The sequence below is a fragment of the Pyricularia pennisetigena genome (assembly GCF_004337985.1).
Source record: "Pyricularia pennisetigena strain Br36 chromosome Unknown Pyricularia_pennisetigena_Br36_Scf_18, whole genome shotgun sequence".
Lineage (NCBI taxonomy): Eukaryota > Fungi > Ascomycota > Sordariomycetes > Magnaporthales > Pyriculariaceae > Pyricularia > Pyricularia pennisetigena.
In genome coordinates, this window is record NW_021940930.1 from 68,825 (window position 1) to 93,954 (window position 25,130).

At 49.9% G+C, this 25,130-nt stretch overlaps 7 protein-coding genes across 7 annotated transcripts; 5 read left to right on the forward strand and 2 right to left on the reverse strand.

The window, feature by feature from the left end:
* Positions 1 to 932: 932 nt before the first annotated feature.
* PpBr36_11279 (uncharacterized protein) lies at positions 933 to 2,874 on the forward strand (the record flags this gene model as incomplete). The annotated part of the gene is made up of 2 exons (XM_029898381.1): positions 933 to 1,137; positions 1,493 to 2,874. The coding sequence occupies 2 exons, from the start codon at positions 933 to 935 to the stop codon at positions 2,872 to 2,874; spliced, it is 1,587 nt and encodes a 528-aa protein (XP_029743290.1).
* A 954-nt stretch (positions 2,875 to 3,828) lies between these two features.
* Positions 3,829 to 4,950, forward strand: PpBr36_11280 (uncharacterized protein; the record flags this gene model as incomplete). Its single annotated transcript, XM_029898382.1, has 3 exons — positions 3,829 to 4,131; positions 4,164 to 4,652; positions 4,759 to 4,950. The coding sequence occupies 3 exons, from the start codon at positions 3,829 to 3,831 to the stop codon at positions 4,948 to 4,950; spliced, it is 984 nt and encodes a 327-aa protein (XP_029743284.1).
* A 2,400-nt stretch (positions 4,951 to 7,350) lies between these two features.
* PpBr36_11281 (uncharacterized protein) lies at positions 7,351 to 8,442 on the reverse strand (the record flags this gene model as incomplete). Its single annotated transcript, XM_029898383.1, has 1 exon — positions 7,351 to 8,442. One exon carries the CDS (start codon positions 8,440 to 8,442, stop codon positions 7,351 to 7,353), a length of 1,092 nt encoding a protein of 363 aa, XP_029743285.1.
* A 1,757-nt stretch (positions 8,443 to 10,199) lies between these two features.
* PpBr36_11282 (uncharacterized protein) lies at positions 10,200 to 12,748 on the forward strand (the record flags this gene model as incomplete). Its single annotated transcript, XM_029898384.1, has 2 exons — positions 10,200 to 11,973; positions 12,276 to 12,748. 2 exons carry the CDS (start codon positions 10,200 to 10,202, stop codon positions 12,746 to 12,748), a joined length of 2,247 nt encoding a protein of 748 aa, XP_029743282.1.
* A 1,203-nt stretch (positions 12,749 to 13,951) lies between these two features.
* PpBr36_11283 (uncharacterized protein) lies at positions 13,952 to 14,324 on the reverse strand (the record flags this gene model as incomplete). Its single annotated transcript, XM_029898385.1, has 2 exons — positions 13,952 to 13,990; positions 14,115 to 14,324. 2 exons carry the CDS (start codon positions 14,322 to 14,324, stop codon positions 13,952 to 13,954), a joined length of 249 nt encoding a protein of 82 aa, XP_029743283.1.
* Positions 14,325 to 14,654: 330 nt separating this feature from the next.
* Positions 14,655 to 15,284, forward strand: PpBr36_11284 (uncharacterized protein; the record flags this gene model as incomplete). Its single annotated transcript, XM_029898386.1, has 2 exons — positions 14,655 to 14,973; positions 15,043 to 15,284. The coding sequence occupies 2 exons, from the start codon at positions 14,655 to 14,657 to the stop codon at positions 15,282 to 15,284; spliced, it is 561 nt and encodes a 186-aa protein (XP_029743280.1).
* A 98-nt stretch (positions 15,285 to 15,382) lies between these two features.
* On the forward strand, positions 15,383 to 15,958 carry PpBr36_11285 (uncharacterized protein; the record flags this gene model as incomplete). The annotated part of the gene is made up of 2 exons (XM_029898387.1): positions 15,383 to 15,549; positions 15,610 to 15,958. The coding sequence occupies 2 exons, from the start codon at positions 15,383 to 15,385 to the stop codon at positions 15,956 to 15,958; spliced, it is 516 nt and encodes a 171-aa protein (XP_029743281.1).
* Positions 15,959 to 25,130: the final 9,172 nt, after the last annotated feature.

The following is a 25,130-nucleotide window of genomic DNA, read 5'->3' on the forward strand; positions in this document are numbered from 1 at the left end:
CAACCGCCTCGATGGAAAGATCGTTACTCAGATCCGAGAGTTTTCTCAAAATAGCCAATCTATTGGAGCCCAGAGAGCCGAAGGTGGGTAAGGGATCTCAAAAGCGACAATTCAGAGGTTGGAACTGCCCAAGGCGAAGTTGCCTCGTTGGGCAAACCAACGGTTTGTTTGTTTAACTAACCCCAGCAATAGATGATTTCCGCCGATACCTTAGAAAAAGAAGCCACTGCCTTATTTTACAGGTCAGACACAGACCCTTCAGCCGAAACCAAGATTTTACAAACTGGTGATGTAATCGAGCTCTATGGAGGCGCCGGGATGCAAATGAAAGAGGGAGGTGTTTTGGCCATTGCGATCCGGTACAGAGCAGAGTAAAAATGTGCTCAAAAGTTAGAATGCGTGAAAGATTACAGCGCGTCAAACCCTGGATCAGTGCTTAAATAAACACGAACTTCATCGCCAGCCGAAATTCCCGCAGGGCCCAAATGAGAATTACTTTGCAGAGGTGCCGGATCGAAACTACTTTGGAGAACAGGCTGCAAATGGGCTCTGGTAAGGATGTGACCAAAATTGGCATCGTCTGGCCGAGGATTGCACAAATTGTCGGAGATGTTGTCCGATATATTGGATGAGACATCCGACAACTCAACGTACATGGGGTGGCTAGCGGCTAAGGCAGAGTGAGGAGTCGATAACCATGTATGATGTTGGACCTGGAGGTCTGGTCTGGTAAAAGTTTGGGAAAAGTCGTCTTGTGGATTGGAAAGGTTTTGTTGTTGCCAGCTAGCCGTAAGGGGGTTGGCGTTGAAGGTTGATATCGTCGGAGCGGGCGCAGATGGGTCTAAAACTGAGTAGTGATTTGGGGCAACCGTGTTGGCCACCCAGGTGTTACTAGACAAGGGTGGCCGTGGCTGAGGCGACGACATGCCGCGATGTTGCTTCCGATTGTATTCGATATCGGCTCTGTGCCGCCTCCGGTTCAGAACGGCATCTTTGGGCGCGGTGTAGCGTGTGTGCCCTCCCAGCTCATCGGCGCCCCGCCGCTTCCGGTTGGGAGATTGTGGCTGTCGAGCGTTGTTGGAGGGAGGTCTATTGACTGCGTCGGCTTTACCTCCTTCTGGCGAAGGCTCAAGGCCGGTAGGCACGGGCTGGTTGAATCTGGTTGTTGATGTAGCGATCGACAAGGCCTGCCCTGGTGGCACGGTGTGGCTAGCGGCTGGGTCAGCCTCACTCGTTGGCGCCACTTGTCTTGTCTTGATTTCGGGTTGGTGCTCTGGTGATTGGGGGGGTTTCGAACAAGCTTCTAGGTAGGCTTTCCCAAGCTTTTGTATTAGCACGTTCCAGCAGCCATGTGTATTAGAATCAACTAACCAGCGAGAAACGCAGTATAATCAGAGGATGGGTCGATTTAAAACCAACAGGAAAGTTACTGGGAATCTTGACGGTAACCGACTCCGGACGGAGTTTAATTCAAAGCCATGCACCCTTAAAGGCTCAAGTCGGCATTGGCTACGGTTCAAATTCTGCAATCGTGGTGCCGACCACGGCCTGGAGAGCAAAGCGTTAGAAAACTGGCTGGAAAGTCTGTGCCCTCCGGAGGAGAGCAGAGTACGATCGGCGTTGCGCAGCGACCGCCGCCATGTTTGCACTGTCATGCTGGATCAGGTCGAGAAAAACGGCCTCACCGACCTCAAGACGTTGTCGCGAGAAGCATGGGGGGATTTCGTGCCGCCTCACCTGATTAGCAACGGGGCCGGCATAATATTCCCCAGCATCGACGGAATGTTGCCCAGCGACGACCTTGGACTGGAACTGCAGAGAGCGCGTCACCGGCTCCCGCAAGAAGCAAAGTGCTTGTCAGTTTACCAGCTCCCGCCCGTATCCAACCATTGTGAAAGGGTCCCTTTAAACCACGGTTACGCAGCACTCTGGGTGACCAAGGCGCTTTTGCAATGTAGCAAGTACCAGGAAAACTGTGAGCCCCTCACCGTGGTCGTGGATGCGATCCTAGACGGACCGATGCTGCAGATGCCGGCAGCCTTATCGTCACAGCTGTTTCTGTCCTGGAAGCCAGAAGAGCGCCAAGACAATAGAAGGGATAGGAACCAAGAGGCGGCAATCTCGCCCAATCTGAGACCTAAGCTGGTAATCGCCCCGTCCGGTAGCTTCACCGACGCTCACATCGATATGGGGTCTCACGGACTCGCGGCAATAGGTCCTGGTGTGATGAAGCTCTGGGGGCTGTGGCCAGGGACCGAGAAAAACGTGCGGATGCTTGGGAGACTCAAGTGCGAGGCAGCCAAAAAGGCCAAAGAGACGACGACCTGGGCCGAGTTCGTGTTGGCAGATGCAGTGTCGCAGCTGGAACACGGCATTTGGGTAATGACGGAACCTTTTGACCTGCTGCACATGTCACCGGGAACAATCCATGCGGTTTACACCATCAGCGGCGGGATTCTCGTTGGCACCAACTTTGTTTCGGCCGACGATGTGGCGGCAACCGCGCTGGCAGTTGACAACGATCTAGAGGAGAAGGAGGTGCTGGGCGACAAGAGTAAAAGGAACGAGTTTGGGTTTTACTTCCAGGCGCTGGAGCTTTGTTTCCGACGACAGGCTGAGGATGGCGGCAGGACGAAATCATGGGTTGACCAAGGCCACGCCGCCCGGGCAGATCTGTGCTTTCATGCGGCCAAGTTGCAAAAAGCAATGGGGTTTAATTCTTTCGTGGCGCAGAAGGCTGTTGTTTTGGCTAGCACTGAAAGCGACGGTAGAGGGTACAGAGGAGGCCGGCCGAGAAGAGGCGTTGCCGATGCGAGGACAATGCTTTGTTCTGAGTGCAGTCGTGTGTGGATAGATCATTGGAAGGTATTGTGAGGTCGCTACACTTGGACTTCCAAGACAGGAACAGCTGTGATGAACTTGGGTCTGGCGGTTGTGACCTCAACTCTAACGGTTTTAGAAGTCGAAAACTGATCCGTCGTGGAACGGAGCTGCTGATCATTGATTCACAGCGGTCCAGGGCCCAGTAAAAATTTCGAATATTCCCAATCGTATTCGACACGTTCGCCTCGTAGAGATCGCAAGAGGTTGTTTGTGGATGCGCCTGATATTTTGTGTGGCCCTAGCGGCGCTTTACCAGGGGGGAATTTCTTTCTTCCGGGTTTCCCGTTCCGCAATACTAACAGGCCTAGCAAATTACAGTGTGTTTTTTTCATGACATATCATAGGCGTCAACCAACACCTTTGTAAGCTCAGAAAAGATCTCTAGTTGTCCGGGCTAATATGTATTTTAAAAAGATTCAGCTGGTTTTTTATATTTGTTGCTCGCCACCTGCACGGAACAGTTATTTGCCAAGGTCTCTTTCCCACCACGATATTTCCTTGCATATCGCTGGGCAGACGAGAAGCCAGACGCAAAGAAAATGTGGAGTAGAATTGCTCTCATGATGCTCTTCTGCAAAAAACCGTAGTTTATTTTTTATATATACGTTTCTGTGGTGGGAAAATCCCATCGGAACCTGGGTATAATCAGGAGTGACTTTCGAGAGGGTCACGTGATTCCCAAGATGCTGCAACTGCAACGCGTTTCAATCAACATCAAAGACTACGCCCATATGGGCTACGTCTTTTCTCAAGGTTCTCAACCTTGCGGCCCAGGAAATTCCCACGCTCCGAAATCTAGACCTGCTCCAATGCTGTATACGATGTATCCGGGTTTTCATGCTCTGGTTTGCTCGTTTGTCCCTCCAATGCGACAAAGGAGTCATCCGAGGCTGTCGCATTTGTTTTTCTTCATTTACTTTTTTGCATTTAAAACAAGACGCAGTGATGGACTCTGCTTCCCTTTCGCTGGCCGTCCGGCTGATGCTGGAAGACTTGGATGCTCTAAAGTCCGGAATAAAGGGCAAGGGCCGGGAAGACGATGGGCTCCCTGATATTGATATCGTCACGGAGTTCTTCCGGGAGAAACTCGCAGCGCAGGCCATTCTTACGTCCGATCGAACCATGTGCGAGAGTACTGCTGAGGCCGTGACCAAAGATGCTGACACAATCAGGTACCTTGACTCAGAGCAGGCACAGCGGGATGCTCAGCTCGACGACGAGCTCGTCGACAAGTTGAAGCTCCTCTACGTCAGCGACCGGGAAGAGCCAGAAGAACACAGCCGAGCTCCCTGAGGCGGAATCTTCCTCGTGGGGCGCTAACCGCGTTGTCAAGCGGCGGCCAAGGAGGAATTGCACCGGTGGCGCGTTGTCCCTGCTCTCACGAATACTGCCGAGGGTGCCTGAATTCGCTCTTCCAAGCCTCAACTGTTGACGAGTCGCTGTACTCCCCACGCTGCTGCCAGCAGCGCATCCCCCTGGACCAGAATCGCATCTTTCTGACCCCGGACCTGGTAGGCCGCTTCAAGGCCAAGGAGATGGAGACGTCCAGCAAGGTGTACTGCCACGGCCCGAATTGCTCCACGTTCGTGTCACCAAGGTTTGTCAACGAGGTCAAAAACACGGCTGTCTGTGTCAGGTGCAACAAGAGGACCTGCACGACATGCAAGGGGGCAACGCACGCCGGGGATTGCCCCCAAGATTCTGGCGTCCAGCAGGTGCTGGAATTGGCGGCCCAGGAGGGCTGGCAGCGGTGCTACAACTGCTTCCGGGTCGTCGAACTTGGAACTGGCTGCTATCACATGAGTGAGCCCACTTCCTTAATGTGCTCCTTCTTCGCACGACTGTTGGCTAACCGGGGCATTACCTTTTGCACAGCATGCCCTTGCGGAGCACAATTTTGCTATCTCTGTGGCGAGCGATGGAAGACTTGCGCTTGTCAACAATGGGAAGAGCGTCGCCTGTATAGTCGAGCCGCAGACGTCGTCGCCAGAGACCCACAGGCCCGACTTTTGGACCCTCTGGCGCGTGAGGAACGGATGCGAGAAGCCGCTGCTCATCTCAGGGTGAACCACCAATGCCAACACACCAGATGGGAGTGCCGACCGGGTAGGCATCGGTGCGAGGAATGCCACGATTACCTCCCGAACTATATCTACGAGTGCGAGAGATGCCTTATCATGGCATGCCACCGCTGCAGATATAATCGGCTGTGATTTCGAGGGAGGTGTATAGGCGCACAAGGCCTTTTAACTAGAAATTTGGATGATATACCGTCTGGAGAGAAAACTGTTGGTAATTCTCAAGATTGCGGCTGAATGCTGATGTCAGGTAGCTGGGACTTCCCTTTCTTCACGAAGCCTAAACCTTTCAACATCTTCCTAGGTCAATACATTGAACTTGACCATGGGAAGTCAAACTTTAACCCCCCATAAGGGGTCACCACCCATGATTGGTCAGCCAAAATCCACAACCACGAATCCTTTTCCCGCAATACAATCGGCAATGTCTCAATCAATTAAGACCCTTTTGGCACTGGCGAAGACTTTTGAAAGCAGGCGTTTAGCATTTTGTTGGCCCGCGCCCAACTGTGTACCGTACTTTGTTTCTTGATTTTGTATACGAAGACACCTTCTAGGGTTAAGAATTCTCAAACGTAACGAAAACCGGCACTTCCGTGGTGATGATGAGTGTGCTTTACGGACGAATTTCTCATGGCCGATGACCTTTTGGGTAGCTTGAAACCCTTTAGCGATGACCACGGGATAGTGATAGTATGAAACGGGAACGATTACCTTTTCCTTCTTGTACACGCTTCCACATATCTTTTACTGTCGGAAGGTCAGGATCTGAATCGACAACTTCATCTATATTGTTCAGACTCAATGTCGTTTGGATTTTTGTGGAGGTCATAATTGAATGAGCCTTTGAAGATTGTAAAAGGGAGATCAGAACCAATGTGGACAAAAGCATGGTTGGATGAGTTGCAAAACGAAGGCCCATCCTAGCTTTTTGACCATTTGCACGCATGATGTTTGGGACTTGCACAGGTGAGAAAGGCTTTGCGACAGGGGCTTTTTCACTACAACTAACAGCCCCGGAGGCCTGAAGATGCAGCTGGAGTACAGGCTTCTCCGAATGAAATGACAACAAAATACAATCCAGTTGAGTTTTGAATCGCAGTAGCTCGGCAACCGCGATAAGCCGATAAGCAAACGATTGAAAGATAAGCCGATAAGCCATAAGCGATAATTTGATCACCCGTCCATGCGCTGACCGTGTCTACGCAATTACCTGAGCAAGTGGCTTACTCTTACTCTTACTCTTATCGAATGCGATGAAATGACTAGATTTTTCTTGGTTGTTTGCGATCTTTGTATATTGAACTTGGACAAACATTATAGAATCCAGAGCAGAGCCACCAAATATCCCAACCACGGGACCCACCCGACCATTCAGGTCGCTCGCGTCAATCGGTTCGAATCGGGCTGGTTGTGACATAACAGCAGAGAGTGAGAGTAAGAGTGAGACTGAGAAAGACCCCAAAACCTCTTGATACAGAAAACCATAGTGGGCTTTTACTGAGAGCCAGCAGGCTTGTCTGTGATGCCGTTGTTAGTGACAGACCTCCTTGGGGAAGAGTCGAGATACGCACGGGCCGAGCAATAGAGGCCGCCACTCAAAGCCCAGCTCGTACAGTCCGCCTGAGCACATCTTTGAGCCATGTTTTGCAACTGAGCTGCCAGGATAGTTCTTTTTTGGTTTGTTGAGAGACGTGTTATAGGGTTTTTTTCTTGCGATAGACTTATTGGGAGGCAATCGTGTTTCTTGAAATGGTTTCTATAGATAGAAGCAGCGACCTATAGTGACGGAAGGGGAGGGCAAGCCTTTTCTATGTTCTTTAACGGAGGCACAATGTCGCTCAGCAGCTCGTGTTAGTCGAAGCTGCCCTCCACCATCCCGTCCAACACTATAGGATATGTGCATGCCTAGAATTTAGCAAGAATGCAAATCAACGAATAGGTAAGCTCCACGTGGTAATATTGAACACCAAAATCAATTCAAACGTGCGGGGTATCAGCTGCTTCCTTGAGTGGTGATGGCCGGGGCGACGGCCCGGGTATCGACGGCGGCGGGAGCGATTTGATGTGTCGGATCAGGTCGCTATCAAGCAACAGATTTATAATACTTAGTGACACCCAATCAAAATATCCCGTCAAATCAGCGTCCCCAATGGATCCTGACCTCTGCATACCACCCATCGATAAGAATGCACTCAGCTCTCAAATTGGAATATTCACATGTCAGCTCGCAGGTAGGACAATTGTCTCGGTTGCAAACTGGCCGTGACGTTTGTGAGAAGACCCTAACACACCGACTAGCAACTTTTCTTCATCAGTCATGGCATAGATTGGTACCAATAAGAGTCAAAACTTAACAGCCTTAGCAAAGCGTTCACGCTAACAAAATTCAGTCGCCATTTCCCAGTAGGATACCCCGCAGCAAATCTTCATTCTTCCATTTCTCGAGGGCTTCGCATTTCCACTGTTCCCACCCCTCATAGTGTAAATCGAAAACCCGTTGAAGTCCCATGAAGAGGTCCGTACCAGTCTTCTGGTCCGAAAAAGCGTCGTCGGGCCCAAGAGCGAAGAGGAATCTCTGGACTTTTCTGCTTTCGATGATACAAGTAGCAAGATCTTCACGGCCCCGCTCTCGGAAAATGCCAGCGAGCCGCATCTCATCGGCCGCCAGTTCGTTGGACCCTTCGTAAAACTTATTTACCGGCCACATCATGGACGGAGAGCAGAATGCCTCGGCTTTGGAGACTGTCTGGGTCCATTCCCAATCTATAACACCAATGATGTTGAATGAGTCGTCGACCATGATGTGGTCTCCTTTGTCGTCCGGATGTTTGAGGAAAAACTGGCTCTCTGATGCATCGTTTCCCCAGACGTTTCCAATAATATCTAGGCGGAAACGGTGCACAAGGTAGGCATCCAACGAGCTGCGGGCGTTGATTTCGCCGCTTGCTATCATTGCGAGGTACGATTCAATGATAGAACGCGACCCCTTTGCTGACGACGAAAAAGGACCAATTGGGCCTTCACCGCCACTTTCGAACGTCGATGGCTGTGCAAGACCTTGCACTTGGAATTGTGGAATATCTTCGTTCAAAAATATGAGAGATCCCATACTGTTGAAAGGATGTTTTTCAATTTCGATGAAGATGTCCACCAGCTGTTGCATGACATGTTCTTTTTGGGCATGAGTCACCGTCGATTGCCAGTCGAGTGGCTTTCCTTCCAACTTTTCCATCAAAATGTAGCTAGTTCCAAGAGGATTCCCCGGGTCGGACTCGCAGCCCCAGTCGAAGATGGCAGGTGTGGGGATGGTGGTGTGCTGGTAGAGGTAAGCCATGGTAGCGGCCTCGCTGCGCAAGATGTAGTCCCTGACCTCCTGCGGGGGTGATGATGTTCTTGAGAGACGGAAGCGCGCGAGCCATTTCATGCCATCTTGGAATACGATCTCGGCGTGGCAGTTTTGGCCCCCCATCATGGCCATCAGGCTCTTGCGTGACAGGTCGACGCTACAAGGGATACCTCCCCTGAGCGTTGACGCGCGGGAACACAATTTGACATCGTCTATACGACTACGGAGTTCATCTATGTGCCGGGCTTCCGTTGCTGAATACTGGGCCGAATAGGAACCCCAGTCCCGCTGAAATGACGAACGTGAATTGCGAGCCCATGGCTGATCTAGCGGGGATTTGACTGACCTTAGGATCCGGACAATTGTGCCATTGTTCTTGAAGGTGAGTGCGACAAAGGTGTTTGTCACACAGCAAACAGTCGCCGTCTCTTTGCACCGCAGGGCGCTGGCAGGCTTGCCACTGACATAACCAAAGCGGCATTTGTAAGAGATGGGGGTTGTAGTGGATTTTAACAGAAAATAGAGTTGACGCAGAGGAGGAAAGAGGAAGCATGAATCAAGAAAAGTGGATTTTTGTGTGTGAGGGTGAGCAAGGATACCCGACTTAGGTCACGTGCTGCATGTACTCCTCAGCTGACTAAGAAAACGCTGGGTTGCATGCTCAGCGGCGGATGAGGCCCTGGACCAAGTCTTTCCCCTTTAGTCCCTGCGCCTCCTGCCATGTCTCTTGCAGGTGTCAACCAGACACACAATCTTGCCAGCAAAAACTGTCCTTCGAACGTAAGCCATTTTGGCTTATCTAAAGTCTTGTGACCACATGGCTCTGTCACGGCCAAAGTGCCTTCCAGGCTAGGCACACGCAAGGCCACAGTAATTAACGGCAAAATAAAAGGAGTAGTGAACGACTGCCTTCAATATTTCCCATACCTGCGTTGAAGCCTAGGAATGGCTTCATATGTTATAAAAGGAGCCCTGGCTAGTAGCTGAAGTGTGAGGAGAGACCCGGGGATGGCCTTGCCAGCTTGAACCAATGGGACAAGATCCGGTAAGATTACACTGAAATTGGTGAGAATCCCCCTTGCCCCTTGAGGAGAAGTGAGGGGACACCGCTTCCATCGGAACTGATGCCAATGCCTTGACTTCACCGAACCCTCGGGGACGGACTATGTTCTGCCCCTTTATTGGCTCGTTTGTCCACATTAGGGGAGAGGTAGATTTCCCCCCTCTTTCCACTGTCAGTATCTCGATCTGGAGCTTCAGAAGCCCCTGGGCGGGCTGCGATAACCGTCACGCGCCTCACGCAAGGGCATCCATGGGACAATCTTCGGGTTTAATTGCTCATGGCAACGAGCTGTGGGGTCCCACTTTAGCTCAAATAATTCACAAGTACCCATATTGTTTCTGTGCACTTTTGCACCACGCAGATTCACCTCGCAGAGACCTGCGCAATTCATCGCTGGCCTTTAATCCAGCACCGAACATGTTATTACTGCTATTTCGATATGGCAACAAACTTCCCGTCACAATGCGGAGATAGGAAAGCGAAACAGTGACGGCGCCAGAGGGGTGGGGGATAGAAACACCTTTACATATACGCGCCTTAGGGGTCGCATGAACCGTTGAGTAGGCTGCAATCAGCACAACCCCGCCAGTAGTCTGGCCCTGAAAATGGCTCGGGAGCTCAGATTGCAAGTCAAGGTCTTCCAACCATGACCCACCTTTCGGCGTCGAGAATGAGTTTACCCCGCCGAAACATGCTTGCGGGGCAGCACGTTCTATAAAATAATGACGGGTAAGCCGATCGCATTGTAGCCCGGTCGTTCCCCATAGTGCATCCCCTTGCTACGCATATTCACTACGCAACCCCACCAAACTACGTCAAACGAAAAATGGCTGATCCGCCCCAAGATATGGACATCACGGACCAAGATTTGCCCCAGACCGACGCTGAAGATGCGAACGACCATTCCAAAGCACTTTGCTCCATAATCGGCATGATCGAAGTACACGGCGCCGAGCGTGCGACCTCTGTCATCTATCAGCAGCAACACAATGAGTTCAAAAATGGAAACTTGAAGCAAGCAGTTATGATTGGGAGGTTAGGGCTGGAAGCGATGCAGAAAGTGGTCGGGAGGGAAGATCCAAGCACGCTGACATGCCTGGCTAATCTCTCTGCGTTGCTAGCGGAGTCTACGGCGGATAGCTGGAACGAGGCGGAATTTCTAGGACTTGAAGCTTTCACTCAGAGACAACAGGTTCTAGGGCCTCACCACCGTCACACACTTCGCTCCTTGCTCAATCTTGCCGCAATTTATCGGAAACAAGCCAAGTTCGAACCAGCCGAACGACTATATCGGCAAGCGCTTGGATATCCCCAGAGTGGTCTGACGCTTGAGTTTATGGCCGGCTTGCTGTCAACATGCAGGCATCAAGGCCGAAAAGATGAGGCTGAAACTCTGGCCAGGCAAATATTGGAAATTAGGGAGGCGCTGTATCAGGAAGGAGATACAAAGTTGCTAGCAGCTTTGCTAGCAGCGAAATCCGATCTCGCAGGGACATTAGCTGAGCAATGTCAATACGATGAGGCGAAAGCCCTGGTTACTGTAGTCAGGGTTAAGAGACTACAGGTACTCGGGCCGAGGCATCTTGATACGCTTGCTTCCACGGCCGATTTGGGTGCCATCCTTATCTGTCAAAGCGAATGGGTTAAGGCAGAACAAGTTTTGCATCCAGTCGCGTTGATAATGGAACAAGAACTTGGCAAATATCACCAATACACACTGTCGACCAAATCGAATTTGGCCAAAGCCTTTACATACCTCGACCGATACGAAGAGGCAGAGACGCTACAACTCGAATTGCTTAACATACGGAAGCAGGCCTTAGGAGAAGAGCATCCTGATACGCTAGCCTGTCTTGCCGACTTGACGTCGACATATCTCAACCGAAGTGAATTCGAAAAGGCAGAACAAAATCAGTTAGAATTGGTGGGATCCAGAGTTAAGGTCTTAGGTGTGAAGCATCGTGACACCCTTGTTGCTCGAGCCAATCTCCTCGAAATATATGATCGGCAAGGACGCCATTTGGAAGCAGTTCGATATGGAGAGTCGGTGGTGGAAGACATGATGGAAATTCTTGGCAAGAAGGACCAAGAAACTCTTATTGCTTGCAGCAGCTTGGCTTGGGCATACTGCCAGCTTGAACAGTACGCCAAAGCACACAACCTTAACATTAGTGTGGCAGAGAAAACAGAGAAAAAGCTGGGCCCGGATCACCCTCAAACGGTTGAAGCGAAAGCCAATCTTGCCTTTTCACATGCGCACATGGGAAACCCCGAATCTGCAAAGAAGCTTGCGCTGGAGGTTTTTGGGCGAAAGGAACTGCCGGTGAATAGCTATTCGAGGCGGATGTGGATTAACAATCTCTGCACAGTTTTAACCGATATGCAAAGTTTCGATATTGCAGAACAGCTAGGAAACAAAGTTTTATCGGGGTTCGAAAAAGCGTTTGGGCCAAACCACCGTGACACCATTGTGGCCAAGTCCAATCTCGCCTTGGTATACAAAGGTCAGGGCAAGCTCCAGCAAGCCCACACATTGGCACGAGAAGCAGCCGAAAAGAGCTCCATCCAGCTTGGCAAGAATCACCCCGTCTCGCTTATATGTACTTTCAACTTGGCTTTGATCAGCTTTGAACTTGGGGAGTGGGAAGCAGCATGTGATGTATGGCAAGATATCCTGCCAAGTATGAAGGCTAAATTGGGAGAGAAGCATCCTATTACTATTCGGTGCGGAGACTATTTAGCCAAAGCAACATTGCATTAAGACATTTGTTCTTATGTAAGTTTTAGACTAGATGGTATGCAGGGCAGTTTTATGGATGGATGAGAAATCCGGCGCACAGTCGGGCGCTATTTTATAGGCAGATGATACATATAGGCCGTTCGTGGCCCACCCGATCTGCAGTCTACGCGAAGGCAAAGGTCTCGTATAACGGTGGTCACCAAAACATTATCAAATTTCACGGCTTACGAGTCCACCGCGGCCGCATCACGGGCATAGTGCTGAAGAAGCATGATCGGACGCTCAAACAGTGCCTGGAATCGGACCCCGCCGCCTTTGCATACCTGGACCGGGATGCCATCATAAGCGGGCTCCAGTCGGCAGTCACTTTCCTTCACAGCCTGAAGCTCGCGCACAACGATATCAGCCCGTATAACGTTATGATCGACGAAAAGAACCAGCCTGTGCTGATTGACTTTGGGTCTTGCGGAACCTGGGGACAACATCTACAAACCTGTGGGACTAAGGGGTTTTCAGATCAAGAGTTCTGCATATCGAAACAGAGGAATGACTTTTTATCTTTAAATGAGCTAAGGGGGTGGATGAAAAGGGAGCAGGAGAAGGTCAGGCAGATGGCCTGGGATGTAAATCACTAAAAGTGTCCACAGATATGCCAAAGTTGACATTGAGCCAACTCACGGCATAGTAATCTATACTTACCTCCTCAGCTTATTTCGTTGGTATGCCCCATACTCCTTACTCCCGACTCCTTGCTGGTATACCACAACTGGGCCGAGTCGAACCGATTGAGGGCGGGGGATAGGGGGGATCAATCGGTTCGACTAGAAACGAGGTCGAAATTGATCGAAATGCGCTAAGTGCGTAGAAACCGGGGACGGCGGTTCGAATAGTGTCGTCGGTTTGTTGATGCGACGCGTGGTTGCGAGTGCATCGTCAAGGTTGGTTAAATGGGGTCAAGCCGATTTTTGACGCGATGCCACTGGCGTGAACAAAAAAATGCAGTGCAAATGCGATGGAGGAACCTCGGTGTGTAATTTACCCCACCCTTCATTCCAGATCGGCTAGGGCTCTGCAATGCGACAGGACTAGAGCAACATCTGGGTCGAACCCAGCACTATGAATATACTGCGGTCTTCCAGCGATCGCCAATTCTCCACGGTAGATCCGGTGTAAGCACCTGGAGTTCGACCACACGACGAAACAGCCTTCCAATATCCTCGGAGGATTCCGTTGTATAAAAAACCAAAAAAAAAAAGCTTTCGCATCATTTTGCCACTCTGTCTCTGGCGTAGGTATCTGCGAAAACCAGACCTGTCACTGGGTTGTTGGTGTTGTTGTAAAAAAGAGCCCCTGTCGCGAACGGTCAAATTAAAGCCAGGGTGGAAACCTTTTGCTGCAAGGAATGTGCATCCAATGGCTCCGCTCCTATCCTATGAGTCATGAACCCATGACCTCGTCCGACTAGGACAATATGATGAAGCTGGATGTTTTTTTTTTTTTTTTTTTTTTTTTTTCGTACAGTGCAACCTTTTTTCGGTATTGTAGGAGACATCGCAGTCGCAAGCCAGGCAGAAACCTTGATAGACATGAAGAGGCCCATGCAAGCAAGGCAGGAATCTACCTAACCGGCGACAAGCAAATTCGTTGTCCTGATGCGGCTTAAAGCCTTCTGACATGAGCCTGGATGCATTGTTAAAACCAACGGTTGCAACAATCAGAAAGGTCATGCAGGAGTGCAAGAAGGAGCCCTTCCCTCCGGGATTGAACATGGACGAAGGTCGAAATAGTGGATCACCATCCACCGACCCTGATTCGTTTGAATCCACCAGTATATATCCTCACGGGAGGCGAAGCATGAGACCAATCGGAAGCGATTCCTGTGTGATGGCTGCTGCAAATTAAACAAGTAAACTTGCGCAGTTGAGGTCTCGGTCTGCTGGTGCATTCTCAGCTACTCTCCCAAATTTCACGCTGTCCCAAAAATGATCGAACATGACAAACATAGCGCCAAGCAACACCGGGCAGTATGCCATGCTCGATGTAAAACTGGTACATCTCCTGGTTGGCCACAAGTATGTCCAGGTCGTATCCTTGCGCCAATGTTAGCTCCTGGGCCGTCCCGTAGTGTTCCTTCTGCTCCTCCGAGTCAACACTGGATGCCCCACCAACGACGTGAAGTGGGGTACCTTCTTCGTTCAGCCCCCACTTCATCCCCGCTCAGGCGCTTTTAAGAGCCTTTACTCCTGAGCAACCGATGCGTGACGCTGACGTACTAACTTTAACACAAAACAAATTAGCAACGATAACCATCCTTCAATTAACGACTTCACGACGTCAATTGGACGAGTGCTTTGCGCATTACAGCCTCATAGATTTACTTTACGTGCTAACATCTACCTACCGACGCGCTCTCACTCAAATCTGCGATTCGCGACGCGTTTTCCGTGCAAGACTTGTCTTCAGCGCGACCCGACGGTCGCGATCCGACCTCCTGTCCCTCTGGAGCAACCTCCGCCATACCTCCAACACCGAGCTATCACCATGGCATCTACGGCCTTTCCAGTACTTGCGCCTCTAGAACCTCCCCGAGCCGCAAATGAGCGTCCCTTTCCAGTGCACTTCCGACACCCAGCGTATCCCGAAAACGCGCCTCCACTACTGGCTCTCTTTGCTGCAAACGGGGTTCTCGACTACGACTTGGCTCTTGTCTGCTGTTGTATCCTCGCGGCAACAAACTGGGATAAGGGATACTTAGCTGTTAGGCAACAGGGTCTGGTGTTCAATAGAACCCAGCGCCCGTCGGACGGCCTACTGCGCGGCAGGGAATATTTCTTTTGTCTGGAGGACGCTGCTGTCTCGGGTAAGCATATTCTGGCCCATCTCCTGGTTAATTAGCTACGCCATTCGCTAATGCATCGCATCGTCAAAGAAAAATACCCTATCATACACTCTTTCCACAACTGGCGGTTCCCGCATGACAACCTGCCACCACAATGGGCACGACTCGATATACCCGAATATTTACCTCCGCCGCCTTTGAGCGGGCCTCCGGCAGTCACGGTGCGTGATGGAGGCTGTCGCATTTCGGGCTATATAGATGCGGTTGAACTGGCGCATCTGATACCGGCAAAGGAGAAAGAATGGTTTGTGTCGAATCAGATGTCAAAGTAGGTCACACCTATGGGCATTTGAACAAGACCAACATTGGTAGAACTTGGTTGACGTCATTACTTAGGTATTGTCGGTACACTACCAGCCAGCATCGCATAATGTCGGACGACCAGAACATGCTCTTATTGCGCAGCGATCTGCACCATCTCTTTGACACGCGGCGCATTGCCTTGATCCCGAAACAGATCGATCTCGACACATCCCGGCCTCCCCAACTGCTTGTCCATGTTCTGGAGCCAAGCAACTCAGCGCAACTTGTCCCACTGTACCACAACCGCTGTTTGCAACACATCCAGGGGTTAAGCAAAGAGTTCATTTTTGCCAGGTTTGCTTGGTCCCTCTTTACTGACGAGCGCATCCCATTTGTATCATGGCCCGGTATGTTCAATATTCTTTTATGGAACAAAATTACAAATTCGGTTGAAACGCGGGTTTGTACGAGTAAAGACGTCTCTTCGTTCTCCCAAGTATTTGACCCATCAACAAGGTCTCAAAGCCGGAGTGTCAGCCCCAAAAAGAGACAGATGACGGATGCTTCGGAGTGGGGTGATATTCATTCAGATGGGGAAGACACCTTGGGTGACGACGGATGTTTCGGTGATTCATCTTTCGATCAGGACGAGTCGCTGAGAGGCCGGCCATTGTTCCGGAGGCCCGTGGCGCCGCTTCATTGAAGTCTGCTCGACGCCGTGGATGTGAGAGGGAGGAGGGAGAGATGCTATGGCGGGCACCTGCCGAAGCCCCCCCCCCCGAACTTGGGCGTGGGACCCCGTGGCTTCAAGAAGGACTGTGCGGTCTCCTCAATGTTCAAGGGTCGATACATGGGCGGGCAAATTGGGCCGTCCAGGTTTCTCACGCTCGAGCACGTCAACCAGATCATCGATCTGAGTCTGCTTGAGCGAGTTGAGCCCCCACCCCCACTCAAAAAAAACCTGCAGCCTTCAAGGAGAAAGCGAAGAAGCCGATCCTACAATAAGTGAAGAAGCAGCGCAAGAAGGTTGTCCACGGCGGTCGTCTGACTCCCTATCAGCTTATCCAAGCCACTGGCCGTGGAGTTGGCCTTTCCAGTCTTGAAATTCAACTGTTGGTGCTAGCGACTCCTCCAGCAGGGAAAGAGGATTCTGGAGGCCTTTATAAATAATTTACATCTCGAAAATAATGAAACAGATGTTTCTATTGAAGCTGGTAGGCTGTGTTAGAAAAACTAACTAAACAAACCAATCAAATACAAAATTGACTAACGTGGATGTACAGTGGGTGGGCGAGGACAGTGGGTGGGCCACTTTTCGTTCTAGCATCACCCTCCCTCCAACTCCAAAACGTGTTCTCTCTACCAATAACGATGGCAATACCAAACTGTGAAGCGCAAATCAATCTTGCGATGAAGGAGCTTCGATCTAATCAAAAAAATCAGCATTAGGAAGGTGGCATTGATTTATAATGTGCCTTGATCGACGCTTCAACGCAGAATAAATGGTCGCGCTTCTTTGGCCGATTATCGGCCCAAAAGCCAAAAATTGACAGAAAGCGAAGAGGACCTGGATTCCCGAGGATTTCCGCCCCAAATCGCTAATATGGCCACAATGGCCGACCATCTTCTCGCAGCTCGGCAGTCAGCACATTGAAATGCACTGCCAACGAGCGGCCATAAACAGGCTTAGTGGCTGTCTCAAACCAGTCACAAGGTGAAGTCGAAACTGTTTTCCATCCAGTTTCACCGCTGTATCCAGGCCACATGGAATTAATAGCTAGATCAAGAGCACAGCTGTTCTCGGAAAACGACGTAAAGCACGTCGATCGGCGCTCTCTGTCGCCAAACTCTCGCTTGTAGCTATACATGATTTAAGAAATATTGAAGCACGTTCTGGTGCTTTGAGAAAGCTTTGTTAGTGTGGCATCTGTATGTCAAAGTTGTGATTGCTGTAATGCTGCCATCGCTGCTTTTCTGCGAACCTTGGCAAGCCAAGTAAAGGCAATTGCACGGCCATTGCGAAAACATTTGCGGCAGCAGAGTTGTACGTCCTCACAACTTGAGAGTGAAAGTACTCGAATGGCGGCGGAAACAAAGATGGATAGGGCACGGGCTGGTTCCCAGTTCCTCCGAACTCTGTCCGTGGCTTGCTGGAGTTAATTAACTGTCTTCATGCAAAGTTGGGGGCAGTCAAAAATAGAATGAGCTTCCCGTAGCTCTGATTGACTACGTTCTTGGTTACTGACATCCAGTATGGTGTGGTGATCCAAACCCATTAGTGCTTCAATGGTATCCCTGACTATGATCAAGAATTTAGCATGGTATTCTGAGCTAAGGCTAGGGAAATATAAGTTAAACAAGTTTGCAATTCATATCAATCACTATAAAAAAGGTCCAATCTGAACTTGGGAATCAAATCAGTTCAATTTCCACGCCCAGTTAGGATGAGTCCGAGTCCCAGTCAAAATCAGAGTCACACCCGTATTCATCATCGGTTGTCTCCTCATCATCCTCCCATCCACTGTAGTTGGGCTCTGTCAGCGGCCATTTGTCCAGCGCTAAACGCTGCTTATACGTCAGGGAGCAGACAGCTTCGAAGGCTTCTCGGACCATCTTGCGTGCCCTGTACCCGAAAACGCGGCGATGCGACACTACGTAGTTGACCGCATTGTAGGCGATGGCTCGGTCCTGTGTTGACAGCGCCGGTGATGGAGCTGACGAAAATTGTGACGAGGATCCGTTTTTGAGTAGAAGGTATACGAGGCGGAACGCAGCGTTACGAGCTACTGCTTTGCTGCTCCTGTTCACTAGTCGTTCCTCAGGGTCATAGTCGTCCGACTCCACCTTTAGTAGCTTGATGTTGTCTCGGAGATTAAGGCCTTGACAAACATCAATGCCAAGGCTATCAAGAATCTCGCAAACGGTACGGTAGTCGCCAAGCTGATGTGGCATACGTCTGAAAAGGTTCCGCAGTCCATGTTGGACACTGTAATTAATTGCCTCAAAGAACGGAATGTCCTCATGAATTGAAAGTGCCTTCTTTGACCCCGGTGACTGGGATACCATTAACCTTTTGAAAAAAGGAATGGTATTTGGGTCAACGAGATGCTGCTTTCCTTCGACGATAACCGTTATGACGTTGTTGCCATCAGATGTCATGCCTGGAGTCTTGAGAGGGGCCAAATCTTCCGTCTCTGTCGTCGAGCTCCATTTGATGTAAAGGTCGTCCGGTAGCATCCTCCCTGAGGAATTTTTGTACAGGGCAAGTTGGCTCTTTTCTGCGTTATATTCAACCCGAACAGAACCATCAAAGTCTCTGGCAACTTCGAGGATCTTTGAAATCACCGCCGCGAGCTTGTTCAAAGTGCGTTCCTTATCTTTCTCCCATGTCTTCATCTTTTCAGCTACATCCTCAACAGCCGAGGGCTGAAAGAAGCCACCAGTGTGGTAAGCTCGCACAAGCTTCGTTGTTTGCGATGTCCAAAGTTGTGGCATAATATCTTGGATGAGCAAGGGCTTGTGGGCGACTCGGGTCTTAATCTCTAGGCATTGCTCTGACGGGATCGTTTCTCCCTCAACCACCACCTCCAGCTTCGATCCTGGCCATCTATATGACGCTGGCGATGCCCCCGGCGCCTCCGGCGATGGTTTTGAAAGTTGCAACAAAGACAACTTGTGAGCAAGGGTGCTTCTTGCATCTCTTTCACCAACTGGAGAGACAAAACCGTCCACTTCATATCTTACGAGAAACTTGAATCCACCAAACCAATACTGAGCAATCTTGTAATGCCCAGTGCTGCCCCGTATGCTGTTCGTAGTGTAGGCCTTCTCGAATTCGTGGCCGTGGCCCCGGAATTCGTTTGGTGCGACATATCGCCTGACCTCGTTTTCTTCACGGGAGAATAAAGCCGTCGTGCCGACGACCTCAATGTTGATTGCGAAATCCTCAACTCCGTTGCCCCCGATGCCAGGTTCGACAAACGACAGCAGTTTCCGTATATTGTTCCGGTCAGTCACGACATCAAATGATCGAAGGTCAACCAAGGGATTGGTAAGGAGCATGGAGCGAAAAAGAGGCTCGAGCGGGCTTTCGGGATGGCGTGCCAGTTTCTGCGCCGCATAGAAGTAGCCGGTGTCCTTGTTCAGCCGGGTGGGCCCGGTAGGTGGTGACCATTTGGCGGGGCTACCCGGAACGGCTATGGTTGGCGTGGGACACTCGATCCAGTTGTAAGAGGCGAGTTGACTGAACTCAGTGATGCTAGCATCGAGAGGTAGGACCAGTGTTTCGAGGCTTGAGAAAGGGATCTTAGCAAGTAAGGCCATTATTGGAGTGTTGGTTATTAAGTCGGCGTGTCTCATGGGTATAGCAGGCGACAACGAATGCGTGGATACAGGATATCAAGTCAAACTTATGCCACATTTAATAGACAATACCCTGAGGGGTAGCTTTCTTTATCAGGCTCTTTTCGCTGTAACTTCAATACCTCTGTGCTTACTCTCCAATCACAGGTGCAGTTGGTCACTGCCACCGTGTGCATGTAATTTAGAATAGGAAACAAATGAGACGTAAAATTATCAAACAACGCTGCAAGGCCGGCAAATAAGAGTGCGCACTTGCTTTCTGCCCCGCTAACAGAGCTCCTGCATTTGGAATGTTTAATGGCGGTGGCAAATGTTTACCAAACGCTTACACCTTTACAGATGCTGCCACCATGATTTAGTGGCCATGCAATGCAGCCCCTGCATGTTATCAGGTCATTCTGAACCAGCTATCCTAATCCAAAACCGTTCATCTCCAGCCTAATAGGTTCTTGATTATGCAGGAGGCCCCCGATTGCCGTGGTACGCTATCCATGGGATGAGTTGGTAGAATGCGGCTAGTCTACATTGAAGCGTCCAATCCCTCACGAACCACTTGCGATCTTCGAAAAGAGGGTCTGTGACGTGCTGGAGTAACGGCGTCAGTCGTATCCGTCCACAAGTAAATGTCATAGTTCAAAGCCCTGACCAGAGAAAATGATATAAATTAGGTGTTTGCAATCAAACGATTAGTTAACCAGAGATCGTTGCCAAGAAAAAAATATAGTAATTCAAGCAGGGTGTAGCTTGTTGCCGGTCAGTTTTGACTTGTAAAGAGGGGGCAAGGGGGGAATATATGGGAACGCGAATGTGGCGGCAGTGGGTACCACCGCCCAGACGCGGAATAGAAATGTTCTGCCGTGGTCTCAGCAAAACCAAGTGCTTGTGCTACCGGACGAATCACTGCTACGAGACTGCCACTCCAAAGGATAGCCGCCATCGCGATTTTGTGAGGGGATAATATTATTGGTGAATAAATGCAAGCCTCCCGCATAGCTTTCTCCCGTGTTTGAGTCCCGTGCGATTGAGGACAAGCAAATGGACTTTATCAACCGCTGGACGAAGCGATTTGCCCAGCGTGTTCCGACTGGTTGCACGTTCCGCGCAGCTATATGATCGGCCATTGCGGCCAAATCAGCGATCTGAGGCGGAAACCCTCGGGAATTTGAGTCCAATATGTATCGAACAACCACCCCCTCGTCGCTTTCTGTGAAGCTTTGCAATTTGGGCCGACGGTCGGCCAAAGGAGTGGCCGTTTGTTCTGTCCTGCAAGGTTGATCGCGGCATTATAAATTGCAGCGATCTTCCAAATGCTAACTTTTCCCCGATCGAAGCTCATTCAGAGCAAGAATGATTTGCGCATCGCGATTTGTTGATTTCATAGTGAAAAAAACGCATGTTGCAATTGAAAGACGGTGTTGGGCTGAAAAATGGCCGGGGTACTGTATATCCACGTTATACGATTTGCATTTTCGGTGTTTAAGCCATTGAATCACCGAAGCGCAAACGTTAGTCACTGAAAAGATGGAATGAGTTCAGTTTAGAATGGGATCTCTTGAACAATTCGTCAAATCTAACTTTCCGAAGGCGAGACCAAAAGATTACACCCTACAAAGTGGTTATCTGTTGGATGAGAAACTCCAAGTGCACAGAAAGCCGTCAACTTTGGCATGTGCCTTGCTCAACGAGCTAGCGCTCACCGTGTACCTTAGTACAGACGGGGCTGACTATATCAAAATTTGCTCGCATTCTCTTTGCGATCCCTTTTATTAGGTAGCAATACCTGCGCCTGCCCGCCAGAAAAAAAGCAGCATCGAAACCTGGAGCTTGAGTGAAGACACGCCTCTGACTGGTGTTGAGAGGGGCCAAGTGATCTGAATTGATGAAATGGAAGCGATTTTAAACTCCAGAGAACAAAAACATAGGTTTCGGGCACCGGACAACCGCAGCTTTTGTTGGACAATGAGCGCAACGTGGCGGACCTTTCCCTCGTTTAATGGCGTAATCGTTATTTCTTGCCATTGAAAGCATTGGATGCAGATTTGGTATTAACAAAAAGACGTTTAGAACCAGGGTATCAAAACCGAAAAGGAGAACTTTATGATTTCCATATTAAGATTGCCAATTAGTGAAACTGCACTGAAAGTCCAGTTCCCATACTGGCCTCCATGCTGGCTTCCATGCTGGGCCACCATTAAAGCGACCGCATTTGCCTCCTATTTTCTAAAGCATCCCTGCAATCTCACGTATATAGTTAAGGGGAGAATATGATTTGACAGCATAAATGGGTTTGACATGTACGTGTCTAACACCGATAAAGGTTGGCGCAAGCTAAAGGAGGAGGGTCCGATATTATGATGGCAGCAGGCGAGTGCGTACGTCAAAATTTCAGAGTAGTTATCGGCACAACCGCAGGTGGCTGTGACGGTCGATGTGTTTGCAGTCTAGAACTAGTACGATGTTGCATACCAGACCCTGGGAATCCCACACAGCTATATTCAGCTTGAAGCCCCTTTGATAAACGAGGCATTAGCAAGGGCATTCGCCTGTGTCTTCCAAATCGGAGCTGACATCTTAAGCAGCTCGGAGCTGAAAATTTCGAGAATCTCTTCAGCAGTCCAACGATCCTCCTGCCATTCCACCCTCTCCTCCCCACTTTGAGTAGGAAAGGTCGCCAACCGCCATACTTCTCTCCACCATTCGATCGCTGACAGAGCTTCTAGTGAATCGCTCTGCACGTTCTTGGCAATAAGGTAGAATGATGACCGTTTCGCATGCCCAGCCGTGGGCTTGTGCAGCACAACGTCGGCGAATCGGGAGAAGGTATATAAAGTTTGGATTGATCTCCATGCCTCAACTTTGTGCATTAGGAAGATAATTGTACCGCCGGGCCTGAGACGCTTGAGGCCTAGAACGAGCTGCGACGCCGTCAAGCGCCTGGCTTCGGATTTTTCTCGGTATGGTGCCAGTTCCTGATTTCGGAGAACTTGGCCGTCGCAGAGGACCAAGTCGAACATCCTTTCGTCTATGAGGGGCCGCGACAGAAACTTGTCAGCTTCGGGATGGTCGGGCGGGACGTTTGCGATCCCCATGTCTGCCGCAAGCATCGTAATGTCTACAAAGTGCTTTTCCAATCGAGTTGTTTTCGGCAGCAAACATTTGTGGCCTCCATCAACCACAGGAAGACTAAAAGCTACAGCCTTCGCTTTCGGGTTATACTGTAGGGCTATGTTGAGAAACCCTCCGGGGGCCATGCACATATCGAGGATCCACGGGTCGTCTTTGCCGTTGGAAACGATCTTGAACACAGACACTGCATCTTGCAGTTGGCTGCCGATTTTTTGCATCAGGCTATAGAAAAATCTTGCGTTTTTTTCGCTTGGCTGATCTGCGCTTCTGCGTTGTCGCTGGAAAAACTGATCGCCTTCAGGGTTTCTCCACCCCTGGAATCCAGACTGTCAGTAACTACAGGCTCCAGCTAGTCGCTTCAGACGGGTTACTCACCTGTTCGCGAAGAGCATTAAGCTCCCTTAGCTCCGGAGAGTTCCTTGTCAAATAGGCAGTGACAGCATGCCACGGACCTGGGCATTTGTGATGATCGCCATCAGTGGCAACCAATTGTTTATTCTCATCCAGCTCTGGACGCTCTTTTGGTGTATTTTTGTCAGCCCTCCGCATTATAATGTAATCATGTTATATTTGAATCTGGATGCCGGTATTCAATTCTCGAAAAGACCAGCATACGCTCGGTTACTTATGTCTTTTCATGGGTTTGAAAGTTCTGAAACAGTGTGTGATACAGTGCCATTATTTCTGGCCCCGCATTGCATGCAAGCTGGTACTAAATTTCTGACGAAAAATACGGGCCACTTTCGAATCACAACATGAAAGTACCATATCAAAATTCTTTCAAGGTGCCACAAGAGGTCAATGTAATAGGTGGTGCTTGCGTAGTACTCGTCCGATCAGAACCAGAAGTGTCATGGAATTATCATCAATTCAGATGCTTGTATCGATTTGGCTCGCTCACCCATAACGAGCTTGGAGAGCCCTGCATAACCAGCTCTAGGGCAATTTCTCCTGACCAATGGACAAACCAGACAGCTTCACGCTGGAGATTCTCAATACGATCGAAACAGAGAGCTTCAAAATGCTGTAATATTGATGGTCCCCAATCTGACAAGGAGCCATAGAGGACACGAAATAGAAGCTAAGTGATTAAGAGATCACAATTATGTAGGGATCTCATAGCTGTGAGGCGTAAGTCTTAATTTGTTCCCCAGAGAAACATTGGCCCTAACTGGACCGTTACGCGACGTTCCAAAGGACAGTGGTCGTATCCCTGGACCAGTTACTTTCGGCGCTTGACAAGCCCACAAAATGTCAAAACGTCGTTTTCCGGTTGCAGGACCTATGACCAGTAAATGTCACGTCACAAAGCAGGCCCAGCCGGAGTTTTATTATCGTTGACCAGTGAAAGAGCTATTAAAACTTTATCTCTATGCAGGAGGCCCTCCATTTTCGTGGCTTGGAACAACAGCGCAATCCGATTCGCGGGCTGGGCGGCAAAATGCGGGGTCCAGCGTCGCAAGCGGTCTGTCGTTGGGGCTGGTAAACAGGCAGAATTTTCCCGTCCCGTTTTGCCTTCAAATCCGCTTTACTCCTTTGGGCTGCTTCCGTGATTTTCATACGTCATTTACCCCGGCATACATCCTTTCACCTGTTAAAAACACTCCCCTAGCATTCCGACCAATCAGAGCGCCTCGTGTGAAACAGCAGGAGCCAGGATGGGGTAGAAAACGCAGTCCCGAAGTCAACAACACTACGTAAACTTGGCCCTCAGCACCAGTCAACTTCAGGTTTTAAAGGTATAGGATGGACAAATAGCTGCCCTCGCTGTTGAGAACCAATTACGATGAGTCCGAGCCCCAACAAAATCAGCACCACGCCTTCGTCAGGGAGAAGGTAGCTTCAAAGGCTTCTCGGAACATTCTGCGTGCCTTATAGCCGAAGATGCAGCGATGACACAATGTAGCCCGCATTGTAGGCGACGGCTCGGTCTTATGTTGCCAGCGCCGGTAAGGAAGATGATGAGAATTGAGAAGAGGATCCGCCTTTGAGTAAAATGTAGACGAGGCAAAATGCAGCGTCACGGGCGCCAGTTTTGCTGCTTCTGGTCACAGGTAGTTGGTTAATTCGATGGTAGGTATTGGTATTTGTTGACTACATAAAACTACTATTGGTTGACGATGCCAAAAGAGCTGGTCTGACATGCACCCTCGAAATTCGCACGCGTGATGTTCAATGGAAGGTTAGCAGGGTAGTAATGCTAAGTGAAGGCGTGCGCGGGTTTGTAGCGTTAAGGTGGGATGTTGTTACCTATAATTAACTCAAGCGGCAAGGGTTGGCTACGTGAAGTGGCCCAAACACAGCTAGCTACCCTCTCCTTTCCCATCCAAGTCACCATACAACAAACGGACAAACGGACAAACGGACAAACGGACAAACGGACAAAC